The 15,237-nt window shown below is 31.6% G+C and overlaps 1 protein-coding gene across 1 annotated transcript; it reads right to left on the reverse strand.

The window, feature by feature from the left end:
• Nucleotides 1-931: 931 nt before the first annotated feature.
• Nucleotides 932-14,050, reverse strand: LOC134709693 (uncharacterized). Its single transcript, XM_063569843.1, has 5 exons — nt 13,877-14,050; nt 13,172-13,311; nt 10,331-10,443; nt 9,502-9,702; nt 932-1,486 (listed from the first exon to the last, which is right to left on the reverse strand). Exons 1-5 carry the CDS (start codon nt 14,014-14,016, stop codon nt 1,337-1,339), a joined length of 744 nt encoding a protein of 247 aa, XP_063425913.1. The 5' UTR covers nt 14,017-14,050; the 3' UTR covers nt 932-1,336.
• Between the last annotated feature and the right edge of the window lie 1,187 nt (nt 14,051-15,237).

Here is a 15,237-nt window from a genome sequence, read left to right on the forward strand (position 1 = left end):
TTGTTGAAGGCCGTACAGTGACCTATAATTGTTAATGTTTGAGTCATTTTGGTCTTATGTGAAAAGTTGTCTCATTGGCAATCATACCACATCTTCTTTTTTATATTGATAGGATAAAACGTTGATCATGCCAGGTATATCTTTATTTGTATCAAATATGCATTCTACACTATTGTATCTGTTAGTGGTTTTCTTTTTTAGTCAAACTTTAGTAATTTTAAGTTTGACTTGAATTGTCTATCATGAGATATTTTTTAATAAGCTTCCTTAGCTATACATGTGTTTGTATGCTACTAGTATATCAATATTAAAATAGATTGTATATATTGCTGTGTATATAAAGTGAAGAAAACTGCTTGAGAATTTCACACTATAGCAGTCCTATATATGTGTTCCGAAGTTATTGCATAGATTCTTTACATTCAAATGAAGCCGATTATATATGTATATAAACATACGTACGTCTGAACCAGTTACGACTCTATAACAGATTTTATCCATCGGATCAGCAGCAGTGAAGATGATACAAGGATAACAATACATTCTGCATATATAGTTCGCATCAGCCCGATAATGTTAGATCTGTAAATTTGCTTTTGCATTTTTTTTTTTCGATGAATTCGAACTCATGATACTGAGATATCTTGGCACCTTCTCGTTTTGCAATATGCGACTCGCTAGACCACCTATGCTTCAAAAACAAAGCTGTGACTGCATCTTTAAGTTACAATAACTTGTAGGATCATGTACAATAGATAATTAAGCTGATCTGTAACATTCAATCTTTATGCCTTATATATCATGTGCTGCTATGTTACGACGCTAGATTAAAACTGACGAAGACAGGAAACACCCGGTCACCGAAAGCTTTATTTTTGAACAACAGGGAATGAAAATTCGTCTCTTTTGTCGAAAATTTTAGTATGGGGGTTTATGCGTTTTTTATTTTTATTCTCATAAATTCATATGTATGGAACTAAGAAATAAAGCGAGCAAATCTATACATACTAAACAAATGTAAAACTTATAATTGAATACAAATTCCGACCCGTAATAAAGCAAAAGAAATACCCCTGAAGCTTAAACAATATGATTACCCAATAAATTATAAATGAAACACTAATATCACACTGGTGCTACAGAATTCAATATATAAAAAAATAAAAAAGGAAATCCAATTATAATAAAGTAGAAATAAATCTCCTCTGAAAACTTCTGTTCGTGTTTTGTAACTATAACATCTCTTTGATAGATTTTAGCAAAAGTGTACGTTCAGATGATACAATAACACAATTATAATATTTTTTTACAAAACTTGACAACCCACTTAATAATGCTAGTCATTGATTGGTGCAACGGCTCTTGTGTTTATTCTTCGTCGACGAGATGTCATTGTGCATATTTTCTCTGCCTCTTCTGTTAAGAATGATACAGATATACCACTTAATTTTTCTCTTCTATCATAAAATCTTACTTTTCGTTGCACCTGTAAAAATATGAACAATATCTAATTTGCCTCAATTTAACTGATTTTCCCCTTTCCCCTACACACATATCTATAAATGGCAATGACAAAGTCATTTATCCCAACAACAAATGTTATCTCCTGTACCTATCAAACTATATATGTATGCCTACAAAAATAATTAAAAAATTACAATTTAAGTTTGAACCAATTAGAAACCACAGTAGTTTAGCGATGTTCAAATTTCATAAATCAAATTAGAATATACCAATCAATTTTAAAGGATAACTGGGATACGGACAACAATCAATTGGAATACTGAAAAAAAATATTCGTAAAATATTATTTGTTAGAACGAAACAAGGTTTTACTTTCTTCAGGTACGATCAATGCCAAAAAGTATAAAGCAAACGATGTACATCAACTTATAAGATATAACATATTCTTTCGAGTTCTTCTTTATGCTATGTTGCCTGTTCTTTCGGGTTGATAACAAATTAAGATTATATATGCTATGTTTCCCCCCACAAATCACTTTACACTAATTTTTATAATGATAAAATTATTTGGTTTGCAAATTTGGTTATTCATGTAGAAAAATTTTATTTCAAACGGAATAACAAATCCTTTTAACGTCGATATTGTTAGTCGAGTCATAAAATGTAGTTACTAAATACGTTTGCACCTGTCCTTAGTCAGGAATATGATGTTCAAAGGTTGTCGTTTGGTGCTGTGGTTTAGAAATGTATCTTGTTTCTCATATTTTTTTTATTGGCACTCATACCACATTTTATCGTATCTAATTATTCTAAATTGTTAACTACTCAACACTATAATCTAATCTTTGTGTGTTGTTTTAATTGGTACATATGTTTGTTATTGAAATCAATCAATTAACACTACACTTAATATTACACATATGCACTTTCACAGAACTACAATCTGTGAAAACCTATAGTTTTGCATTGCACAATGTCATGTTTCTCTCTGACTGTTAATGACGTTTATACACTAAATTCATTGCTGATGGATGTAAACTGATAATTATTATGTAAGTCTTAAGATATTTGTTGGTAATGACTTTTAACTAGCTTTCAGTAACTGCGGGAACTGTAATATCTGTACGTTATGTCTTTTTTTAGTTTTTTGTAGTCGGGGATGAGTGATTGATATACTGTATACCATGACACCATGACGCCTGTCCCTTGTCTCTGGCCTTTACCGTAGTGAATTAGAGTGAAATTATTTTCTCTTGTCTTTTCATGATGTATGTAGGTGTCGTACCAATCATGTGGTCAGTTTTCCGCCGAAACGGGTGTTTCGGTCATTCAGCACGACAGCGCCTAAGCGATCGGTCCTCTTCTAAATACTTGGTAAATTTTAATTTATTCAAGAAGTCCCCCCTTTTTTTAATTATTTAAAAGATATATAGGATTGATAGGACTGAAGGGTTCTTTTTCTTTTTGGTATTATATTATGTGAAGTATATAGTTGTGTATAATATATATATATATATATATATATATGCGTTTATGAATGTTCATGTGTAACATATATAATAAACATAGCTGCGGCGTTGTCGTGTAGATTTGCACTTTAATTATGAGTTTTGTATTCTTTATATTTTCACAGTAAAGGTTTTTCAAAGGCATACATTATCATGGGGTGACGTACATGAGACTATTATTAATACAGAATGAAGGTTGTTACAAGAGAATTGTGTTTTTTTTTTTAAATTATTACATTTATATAATTGGGAGTTTATTATGACCTCTATTTTCACTGAACTAGTACAGTACTTGTTTGGGGTCAGCTGAAGCCCGCTTCCGTGTGAGGAATATTCTTGCCGTGTTGAAGACATATTCGTGGCCTGTGGCTGTTATCTGCTCATTATTCGGATTGTTATGAGCGTCACTGATGAGTCTTATGAAGACGAAACGTGCGTCTGGCGTACTAAATTAAAATCCTGGTACCTTTAACTATTTACACCACTGGGTCGATGCCACTGCTGGTGGATGTTTCGAAAACCCTAAGATATTCTTATTCCAGGCATAGACTTCCTAAGCCGTATTTGGCACAACGTTTTGGAATTTGGATCCTCAATGCTCTTCAACTTTGTAATTGTTTGGCTTTATAAATATTTTGATATGAGCGTCACTGATGAGTCTTATGTAGACGAAACGCGCGTCTGGCTTACTAAATTATAATCCAGGTACCTTTGATATCTATTTACACCACTGGGTCGATGCCACTACTGGTGGACGTTTCGTCCCCGAGGGTATCACCAGCCCAGTAGTGTTCGGTGTTGACATGAATATCAATAACGTGGTCATTTTTTGATAAATTTCCTGTTAACAAAATTTGAAATTTTTCGAAATAACTAAGGATTTTCTTAACCCAGTCATAGATTTCCTTAGCCGTATTTGGCACAACGTTTTGGAATTTTGGATTCCTAATGCTCTTAAACTTTGTAATTGTTTAGCTATATAAATATTTTGATATGAGCTTCACTGATGAGTCTTATGTAAACGAAACGCGTCTGGCTTACTAAATTATAATCCTGGTACCAGGGATGGGGTAATTGAAAATGTAATGGTAATTAAGTGTCATGCATTACAATTTTCCATGTAATTGAATGTATAATGTGTAATTGAGCATTTTTTCAATTACATGTAATGGTAATTTAATTAATTACAATGAAAAAAGCAGGTAATGCTCAATTACTTTTGAATTACATTTCAATTACATGTACTTTTATGGTGTTACTAATACAGATTTAATTTAAATAATATAAATTGTAAAATTTCAAATCTTGATATCACATACTTTTTAAATATATGAAGTCTGTAACTTATTCTGAAGTTTTTATTTGACCTACAGATTTTTTTTCTGAATATATAGCCTTATTATCTAAAATAAAATGTGAGAATCTTATAAAAGTGTTGTTCAGTTTTTAAGAAAGATCTTTAACTAAATAGATTGATAAGTAACTAATCACCTTGTTAATATAAACAAAAACAAAACAAAATGTGTGAAAAATCTTTCTTAGACAGTTCATTTAAAATCACTGTACACAATCATTTTGTCAAATTAATAGACACAAAAAGGATTATAGAAATAAAAATAAACTGCTGTAAAAACAAACAGCAATTAATCAGATTAAAATGCTCAGGGACAATGCCACTATTACATGTATTTTATCTAATTAGCAAAATATTGCTAAAATTTAGACATATTTACATTGTTTGTACTAAAAATATTTTCAAATTATAACAAGCATACTTTTTAATATTTTCATACTAAAAAATAGTAAAATTTGATTTATTTAATTTTAAAATTTCTTATTTATATTATGTTTAATTTAAATGACTTCATTTCTGAGAAGTCAAAATACCCCTTAATGTATTGGCAAGTTAATAGGAACAAATTCCCTCTCCTTTCAATTTTTTTTTTATTATGGAAGTATATTACTTCCATGTTCTGATAAAGCAATATCTGCCACATTACATGCATTATCTACTGTCGAAAGACTATTTAGAATTGCTGTCAAAGTGTTCAGACCAGGGGGTTGTAGACTAAATGAAAAAAAACCATTAAAATTACAAATGGTCATCAAATGCTTACATGAACAGCTTACACATGCGTTATATATATTTGTATATATAATATTGTTAAAAAATATTAAGATGAAATGTAATGTGTAATTTAATTAATTACTTTAGTAAAGTAATTGTAATTTAATTAATAACATTTCAAAAACAGTGTAATGTGTAATTGATGTAATTGATCATTTTTGCAATGTAATGTGTAATTTAATTAATTACATTCCAATGTAATTGACCCCAAGTCTGCCTGGTACCTTTGATAACTATTGTCTCTTTTACACATTCCCCATTTCTATTCTCAATTTTATTACAACGATAATATGTTTTCAGCTGTGTATTCCATTCACTAATTGTAGAGTTGTTTTGGGGTATATAAATACATGATAATGGAATTGATTGCAAATTAGCTAAATATCTACCGTAAAGGATCGTATGATACAGTCACAGAAATAATTATTCATATTACGCCTAAACAAGTAACAACTCTACAAGTGATCTATCCATTGGATCACTAGTGAAGGTGATACAAGACTGAAAACACATATTATTTTTTATAATTACACTAAATATCAACACAACAGTGTCAAATCTTCAAATATGTGAAAGCAAACTTTTGTTGCTCATACAATTGGTATATCGTGACAACACATGGACTATGTCAATATCATTTTTGTCATTGATAAAGACATTTATATTTAAGTACAAAAATTAACCCTTAGAATGCTTCATAATTTATTATGGTTTGTCCGAGACTGCCATATAAATATACCTTTATCCAAAATTTCACAAAGATAAATAAAATCATCATGCATGTACATGGACATATGTTTATTGTGTTTTCTTATAAGTAAAATTTATAAAAACTGAACTTAGTTTCGAACATTTGCTTTCTATTAAAATTGATTACAATACCAAATAAATATACTTGATTTAATATGTGACTACCTAAACTTGATATTAGCCAAATAAATGTTGAATGAATATCAAAATTTCGAAAATTTATTGTTGTAAGGTTAAAAAATATTGAAAAACAAAGATACACTGTCGTTTTCCTATTGAAGTGGGTTTCCTGTATATTATTTTTATTACATAGATTACAAACTAAATCTTATACATGAAATCCTTTTTTTATCTACCTCTCACCATTTCAACATTATGATTATTAATGATAAAGTGTGTCTTCAGAATTATATTTCATTTAGAAAGATGATATTTAATACATATTTTAAAGATAAGAATTCTATATGTTCTAGGATCTTCTAGGTTCATTTTCAAAATGACATGTTATATATGTCACTAACAATACTTTGATATTAACATCACTGTGTCGATGCCACTGCTTCGCCACTGTTTCGTCCCCGACGGTATCACCAGCCCAGTATTCAGCACTTCGTTGTTGACATGAATAGTAATTATATGATCATTTTTATAAATTCCCTGTTTACAAAACGTTGATTTTTCGGAAACGAAGAATTTTTTTTCCATCCCAGGCACAAATTACATAAACCGTATTAGGCACACCTTTTCGGAATATTGAGTCCACAATGCTCTTCAAATATGTACTAATTTGGTTATATAAATATTTTGATTTGAGCGTCACTGCTGAGTCGTATGTAGACGAAACGCGGGTCTGGCGTATTAAATTATAATCCTGGTACCATTGCTAACTATAACTCGTTTCAAACCTGTTTTAAACAAGGCTTTCAACCATATATATTAGAGATAAATTGATCTTCAAATCAAAGTATGTTGATAATGGATAGTGTAATTATGCCATCTCATAAAAACGTTTACTAAATTATATCTTCTATACAACTTACAAGGACACCATTCGTAAATCTAAATCTAAATCAACGTTCAGACATCTTATACGTTTAGGTTTTTCACATCCAATATTTTATGGTAATATTCCTAACGAAGCACAATTGCATTATTCACATAAAAAGCTTAACGAACCTTTAAACAGACTTTTCCAACAGTTATGGCATATTTAGAAATTCATACTGATTCATTTATAGATAGTGGTTTTGCATCGTAAAAGCCTCGGTCACACCTTACCGGATAACTCGAACGGACGCCAAACTGATGAATATTAAAGTTGTCCGTTGACAAAATTGTTATCCGTTGGGAGGCCGTTGATGTACTGACCGAAAAAACGAACGTGTAACGCATGCATAACGGACACACACCGGATATGCAACATGCGAGAAACGGACACGTACCGGACAGAACTGATTTTGAGAAACGGACACTTAACGGAATCGTACCGGATAAAACGGATGAACAAGATATATGGAAAAATCAAAGGCGACAATAATGATACATGTAAATCGCATAAATATTCAAATAAAGGCAACAGTAGTATACCGCTGTTCAAAACTCATAAATCCATGGACAAAAAACAAAATCGGGGCAACAAACCAAAACTGAGGGAAACGCATTAAATATAAGAGGAGAACAACGACACAACACCGACACGCAACAGCACACAGAAACGGACCAAGCAACAGACAATACACCACGAGAATAACAAATATAACATCAAAACCAAATACATGAATATGGGATAGACAAGTACCGTGCCACGTCTTATCTCAAAAATAAGAGAAAACAGAAACGAACAATATTATAACAATGGCCATCTTCCTGACTTGGTACAGGACACTTTTAAAGGGGAATAAAAGTGGTGGGTTAAACCTGGTTTTAAGGCATGCCAAACCTCGCACTTTAATGGCACAGTTAAATATAACATTGAAATGAAAACAAAAAAATTACAGGACTACAATACAAATAAAAAGCAGAACATATTAGACAAAGAAAAGCATGATTAATAGATAACAAAAAGCATCAGGTTTAAAATTCAATACGCCAAAAACGCGTCTAGTCCACACGAGACTCACCAGTGACGAAAAAAATACAAAATTGTACAGCACTGAAGATCAAAAGTTGAAAAGGTTTTGCCAAATACGGCATTGTTTGTATGCCCAGGATAAGAACATTCATATTATATAAAACAATTCACACTATTGCAAACAGTAAATTTTAACAAATGAATATGAAAGAGATATACATAATGAAACTGAAGTAAAAACTAATTACAGAAAACTAAACCCGAATACATAACGCCCAGATATACAAGAAATGTTTCTATGTAACTGGTTTTGGTTTGTTCCTCAAAATTCCGCCAAAGGAAACTGCTTTATTGTGAAGACGTGCCCATACTCTAAGATCGATTATGAATGATAAGAATTCATAAACCTTAAGAAATCTGACATACCAATAATTTGCATTTCTGACGCGAAAATTTCAATTGGCATTTATCCGTTTCAGATCCGTTCACCATCCGTTTTATCCGTTTTATGTCCGGTAGAGGTCCGTTTCTCATCCGTTCAACATCCCTGTTTAACCGTCCGGTCTAAGTCCGTTGTTGAAATTATCTTTCAGACCTCCAGCGGATGTATAACGGACACGTAAAGGATACAAAACGGACACCAAACGGACGAGTATCGTACAAAACGGACGCCTAACGGATGTTCAACGGACATTTTATCCATTGGACGTCCGTTCAAAGTTTTGAACATGCTCAAAATTTTCCACCGGACAGAACGGACGTCGACGAATAAAACGTACGCTTAACGGACATGCAATGGCTATGGAAGGACGTTTAACGGATAAGAGCGGACGTTTAACGAACATGAACGGATTGAAAAAAATTATCCGTTAGGCGTTCGTTCGAGCTATCCTGTAAAGTGTGACCGAGGCTACATAAACACATTTTTTTTACAAACAGTTGTTGGCATATAACGGGTTATGTTCTTCTCATATATTTTATGATGGTACGATACTAAAACCCAAACGGGAGAGATTGTACTTTATTTTTATATGATAATGACATAATCTTTCAATCAGTTTACTTGAGGTCTTTCAGTAACTGCTAATAGTCCTTTGATAATTTATGTATCTGTCATTTTGCTTAGTTTTTTTTTAGTTACTTATTCTGACATCGGACTCGGACTTCTTATTGGCTTTATTGCTGTGTGTTTGTTTATTCTACTTTGTCTAGAGGTAAAGGGGTGGATTGTGATATCAAAAAACATGTTTAACCCAAAAGATTGTTCTGAGTCAGGAGCATTTGGCCTTTATTAGTCTTGTATGATTTTCAAATTTTAGTTAATTTATATGTGTGTGAGTTTAGTCTAACTTATATTTTCACTGAAATAGTACATATTTTTGTTTAATGGCCAGATGAAGCCCGCCTCCGGATGGTGGATTTTGAAGACCCAATAGTTGCGTTTTTTGCTCTTTTGTCGTTTTGTTTTACACATTTCACATTTCCGTTCTCAATTTTAATATCTTTTTTTGGTTGGAAATAAGCTTTATCTATTTTCGTTTAGCGCGGTCATTTGAAAACAATCTACGATAATAACTTACCAAGTAACAAGGTCCTCCAAACAAGAACCAGCATGGAAAACAAAAAACAATCATCCACGGATTACTGCAGACTTTCAGAGGTGTAGAATAGTTGTAAATACGTAGTCCCATACCACTCAGTGTCGTTTTCTTTTCATTACAATCACTTCCATCATCTACATTTTTTCTAAACCAGTCTTTAACACATTTTCCGAATTTGATCTGTCAAAACGTAGAATATATACAATGTATAACAGTGTTGTAGTATTTGCGATAAAATGATGTTAACAGTTTTCTGGGCATATTTTCAGAAAAAAAATCAAAATCAAGAAAATACTTAATCAAATATATTACATTCATATATATGAAAAAAAACACTTTTAACAGTTTTTGACTTTTTCTGTAGTTGAACTTTGAGAAGTTAATCAATCTTGATGTAAATTTTCCTAGTATTTGATATAGTCTTTTATTTATTTTGATTTTTGAGCGCCAATGTTGAGTCTGTTGAGGATTGTTTTTTTCGGAGAATTGTTTTGAAGGATTTTATCATCATAGTACAAAAATTATAAAATCAATGATATTTCATGTCAACACAAAGGTTGGAAATAAATGCTGGTTCTAATTGTCACCGATGCTTGCATCTACCTCGTGATTGTAAATCCAGGAATTTTGTCTTTTGTTGTTTGTATTCAATTTAAAAAAAAAGTAATACAACAATTACTTCCTGGAGAGTATATTTTCACTCTCAGAAAATTTTATTTCTCTGCAGTTAATACTTTTGAGCTTTGAAAACACAGTTTTTTGCAGGAGAGTGATACAGGCTTCCGCGAGCCTCTGGTTGACAGTTTACCTTAAGACAGAATTTTTCTCCAGCATTCACATGCTCACTTGCTTCAGTCAATAATCGCTGTAAAAATTCTTGAATTGCTGGATGCCAAGGATTTATGAGAACGGCATACAACGCTGTAAAATGCCAAAAAGGATTACTGTTTAACTGATATTTGCTCAATTGTCAAATTTTAAATGCTACTTGTATAAACTGATATTTTTAGATAATTCAAATATAAATGTCATATGGACAATGATTTCTTGTTGAATGCTTCGTTTCTTTACATTTTCATTTTTTATTAGATAGGAATTATAGTTGCTGTTTTATAAAACTGGGTATTTTTTAGTTGTATAAATAATTCGTATAAATCATACTAAACTTGAGAGAAAAAAATGTGGAACTGTCGCCGTTGTATATATATAGTTTAAAGAACATTGTTGTAAACATATTACCTCTGTTTGAAATACATGGTTTAAGATCTCGAGGATGTGGTCCAAATTCCCCCCCCCCCCCCCCATAAAAACTGTTACTGAAACACACATACACACATACACACTATCTTTTTTTTCTTTTTTTTTATCTTTTTTTTTTTTTTTTTCAAAGTAAATATCTTTTATTATATATCTGCTGCTTTAACAATTTACTCGGATTACAGCGTTAGCCCGAGTATCCCTGTAATTAGTTACTGAATTTCCAGGCATACACACTATCTGCTGTTGTTTTTTTATTTGGTCGGCCGAGTTGTTGTCTCTTTGACACATTCCCCATTTCCATTCTTAATTTTATTAATTTTACATTTAGATCAAATGAGTTTTGTTAAAATGTACTTTGACACTTTTTTTTATAAATGAGTGTAAATACAGCGCACACAAATTAAAAAAAAACAAAATGAAAACGTATATTTTAACAAAACTATTTGACTAGCAGTTTGAAGAACTGATGTTCCAAACCCCTGCTGACTGCCATTGGCGATTACCAAATATGGATAACCAGATGTAACAAAATGGATCTTATAATTGATTTATTACAACACAAAACAAAATAAACTTACGGAAAAGTATACTGCAAACGTGGGGTGCAAACATTTGTACACCATATCTTAATTCGATAATTAATGTCTCTTCAGTTATGTAGGCATCGAAACTGCATTTGGAAGGCCATATTACTTACCACAATCAAGAATAGACTCTTGAATTTTGATAGAGACGTAAATGAATGAACGAATCATAAAAAAATCTTCCTATATTTTTAGTGGTATGAGTGTGCCACAAAACAGGGTCGCTTTTTATGCCTAGCTGGTTAAAACAAGGTACCTTGTTTATGTCCTGTTGGTTAGAACAGGGTCGCTTGTCATGATCGGCTGGTGAGAACAGGTTTTTTTTTAAACAAAATCTTTGTCTAGAACAGGATCGCTTATTTAACTGTTTAAGTTAAAGTCTAGACCCCAGGTCTAGAACTGCATCTATTTTATAAGGTCTAAAACAGGGTATATATTTTTGAGCATGTATAGAACAGGGGTATGTTTTTCAATATTTTTGTTTAGAACAGGGTATGTTTTTAAATGTCTTGTAGTTAGAACAGGGTATGATTTTTCATTGACGTTGTCGCATTGACACATTCCCCATTTCCATTCTAAATTTTAAGTTTGTCTGAACCAAGTGACAATTCTACGACAGATTTTTCCATCGGACCAGGAGCGATTGTGAAGCAAGGCTGAAATGCATGCATTATAAATCATGTACTGTGTTACGATGCTCGATGAAACCTGGCAAGGCTATTTGGTGTCTCGATATTTCAGTTGCATGAGTTCGAACCGCGGACAGGGAAAAACATAACATCGTAAGACGAACTTATAGATATATATAACTAAAAATTATTTCCGCATCCATCCTAACCAAAATATTAAAAAAGTTTAAAATGCTCTTGAATTAATTCACTACATTTTCTCCAAATGGTTTCACATCATAGAGTTTATTATGGGTGAACTTAACTCAATAAGTCAATGTGAACATAACGTCACTATTATACGTCCTTAATAATGCCATAATGGATGTATCCCTCACACAACTCGTACTATTGACTTCATTAGTAAACAATACCTAAGAAAATACAAAAAGGGGAAGTCGATAAAGCTGACAAAATCAATCGCGTTCAATCATCAGACCAAATGAAAACAACTGCCAAATACGAGGGTTTGGATGGGGTTTGCGCCTGTCCCAAGTCAGGAGCCTCTGGCCTTTGTTAGTCTTGTATTATTTTAATTATAATTTATTGTGTACAATTTGGAAATTAGTATGGCGTTCATTATTACTGAACTAGTGTATATGTGTTTAGGGGCCAGTTGAAGGACGCCTCCGGGTGCGGGAATTTCTCGCTACATTTAAGACCTGTTGGTGACCTTCTGTTGTTGTTTTTTTATTTGGTCGGGTTGTTGTCTCTTTGACACACTCCCCATTTCCATTCTCAATTTTATTAAATGATTAAAGAATAATGTCCTTAAAAATGAAGAGTAGAGAATAACGGGCCAAAAAAATGAAGATAAGAGAAAAAGGGTATAAATTATTGGAAGATTAGAGAAAAAGGGGTATAACTTAAATGTTAACAGAAAAACAGACAGAAAAAAACAAAATCCAGACCTTCATATACCTGAGCTGGTACTCCTATTGTATGGATAAGGGATATAGATGAAATGAAGTGTCCTTGATAAATTTCAATAAATTTAAGTCATTATTATTTCAATAGTTTTGAAAGTTTCTAATGAACCCTCTTCTCAGAAACTATATTTTATGAATCTGATTATATGGCATAAAATGTAGAGTACGTGTTATCATTATCTATTCATACATTAACACTTTAACATACCTCTCCATGTCCTCACTTCCGTATAAAATGGACTTTGTTCAGTTATTTGATGTTGTACCAAACAATAGAATAAAAGTGGTTTGTGGAGGAGATCTTCGGTTACAAGTTGGAGTTCTTCAGCTGAATCTACTTTCACTGATCTCATCAACAAAAATATTATTATCTATAAATAATTCTCAGTGGCGAGTTGAAACAAGCTTAAACTTCTAAATACCAAACTAATTTGAGTCAAAAGTAAAAGAAACATTATTTTACGTTAGAACTTCTTATATTTCATTTTATAAATTTCAATCGTTCCGATTTATAAAATTTCTAAATCCCATACTTGCATTTTGTTAATGTTAATAAATTTAATATTGAGGATACTAAATAAACTTAAAGATCGACATCATGATTGAATAGTTTCATAAAAATTAGAAAGATCTATATGACGAAGGTGTCGATTCCAGTGTCCGCATTTCAACTTGTTTTTTTTTTATATTAACTTACCCTGACATTGATGGATGGCATTGCATATCTTTAATATGTTATTTACTCAAAGTTCAATCGAAGTCAAAAGAAGACAAAATCAACGTTTAAAATCACTCAGATGAAAACGATTGGTGATGTTGTAAATTTTTTGGTTGCCATAATAGTATTTCTTATATGACTTAAATTGAAATAATGATAGAAAACATATGAATTTTACATTTAATAATTAATTACCTGTCTTCTTTACTGGTCAAATTTACAATCATTGTTTTCGGTAATCCTGTTAGTTCATAAAGCATGTCTGGATTTTCTAGAAACGTTTTAAATTTTATAGCAACGCATGGAGGCAAGTTTTGTAGTGCATCGTAGTCCATCTTTTGTATTCAAATTGATAACGAGTTGGCCAAATAAAACTTAAAACAACACGGAAGTCTATAGTAGTATAAGTCTATTGTACTAGAAGTCTATTGTAGTAGAAGTCTATTGTTGTTACTGTCAATACCCTTATAATGCCTTAATTGTAAAGGAAAGTCAAACCAATCTTCCAAATGAGTTCTTTCTTTTATTTAACGATGTTCAAGCATAAGAATGTGTATGTATAATTGTTAAAGGAAAAATAATATCTATTTTTTTTCATATACTTTTTTTAATTGAAGTCATTAAGTTATTGTGTCATGTGTATTATTGTTCGTCTGTTTTTTTCTTTTTTAATTTTTAGCCATGACGTTGTCAGTTTGTTTTTGATTTATTAGTTTGACTGTTCCTTTGGTATCTTTCGTCCCTCTTTTGGAAAAAAGAGAATACAGCTTATAGAATATATTAGACCGTTGGTTTTCCCGTTTGAATGGTTTTACACTAGTAATTTTGGGGCCCTTTATAGCTTGTTGTTCGGTGTGAGCCAAGGCTCCGTGTTGAAGGCCGTACTTTAACCTATAATGGTTTAATTTTTAAATTGTTATTTGGATGGAGAGTTGTCTCATTGGCACTCACACCACATCTTCCTATATCTATGAAAACACACGTACTTAAAGAAGTGATTATATATGCACCAACAATAAGAATGTTTTCATATTCAAATAACAAGCAGGTTTCTTTTCCGAGTTTCAAATTGTTGCAATACTTTTTTGTATATTAATTTATTAAAAAAGAAATATAATTTCCTTCTGTTTCTTTGCTTAAATTATGAGCTGGTCAACCATATGGTATATGTGGTATATAGTATACAGACCTAACAAAAGAAATTACATGTTTGCATTCCATTGACATTTACTTCTAAAAAAAATTGTAAGGGTTCCGCGGAACCCAGAGTCTCGCCTACTTTTGCTGTAAATCGCAGGCTCAACAAAAATGAGGCAAAAAATCAATAAAAATATTCCTCTTAATACCATCCTATGATTGTAAGAAGGTTCTGTCCAAGTTTGGTAAAAATCTAGGACAGTTAATGAATCTTATAAATGTGTTGAAAACTTTAATTGCAGACTGTATGTAATGTTAACTGAAAGAAAATCTAAGTCAATTTAAAAGTAAAATACAGAAAAAATGGAGTTATCTTTATACAAAATTTACTAACTTATGATCATAAATAAGCTTCTGTC

Source organism: Mytilus trossulus, chromosome 3 (genome assembly GCF_036588685.1).
Source record: "Mytilus trossulus isolate FHL-02 chromosome 3, PNRI_Mtr1.1.1.hap1, whole genome shotgun sequence".
NCBI classification, from domain to species: domain Eukaryota; kingdom Metazoa; phylum Mollusca; class Bivalvia; order Mytilida; family Mytilidae; genus Mytilus; species Mytilus trossulus.

What these genes read in the sequence shown, in the direction of transcription:
- LOC134709693 (XM_063569843.1), bottom strand. Translation starts at nt 14,016, where the DNA reads ATGGACTACGATGCACTACAAAACTTGCCTCCATGCGTTGCTATAAAA. An exon ending in GGAAGTGAGGACATGGAGAG is followed by an intron (nt 10,444 to 13,171) that starts GTATGTTAAAGT and finishes GGCATTTTACAG; the next exon opens with CGTTGTATGCCGTTCTCATA. An exon ending in TTGGAGGACCTTGTTACTTG is followed by an intron (nt 1,487 to 9,501) that starts GTAAGTTATTAT and finishes ATATTTTTACAG; the next exon opens with GTGCAACGAAAAGTAAGATT.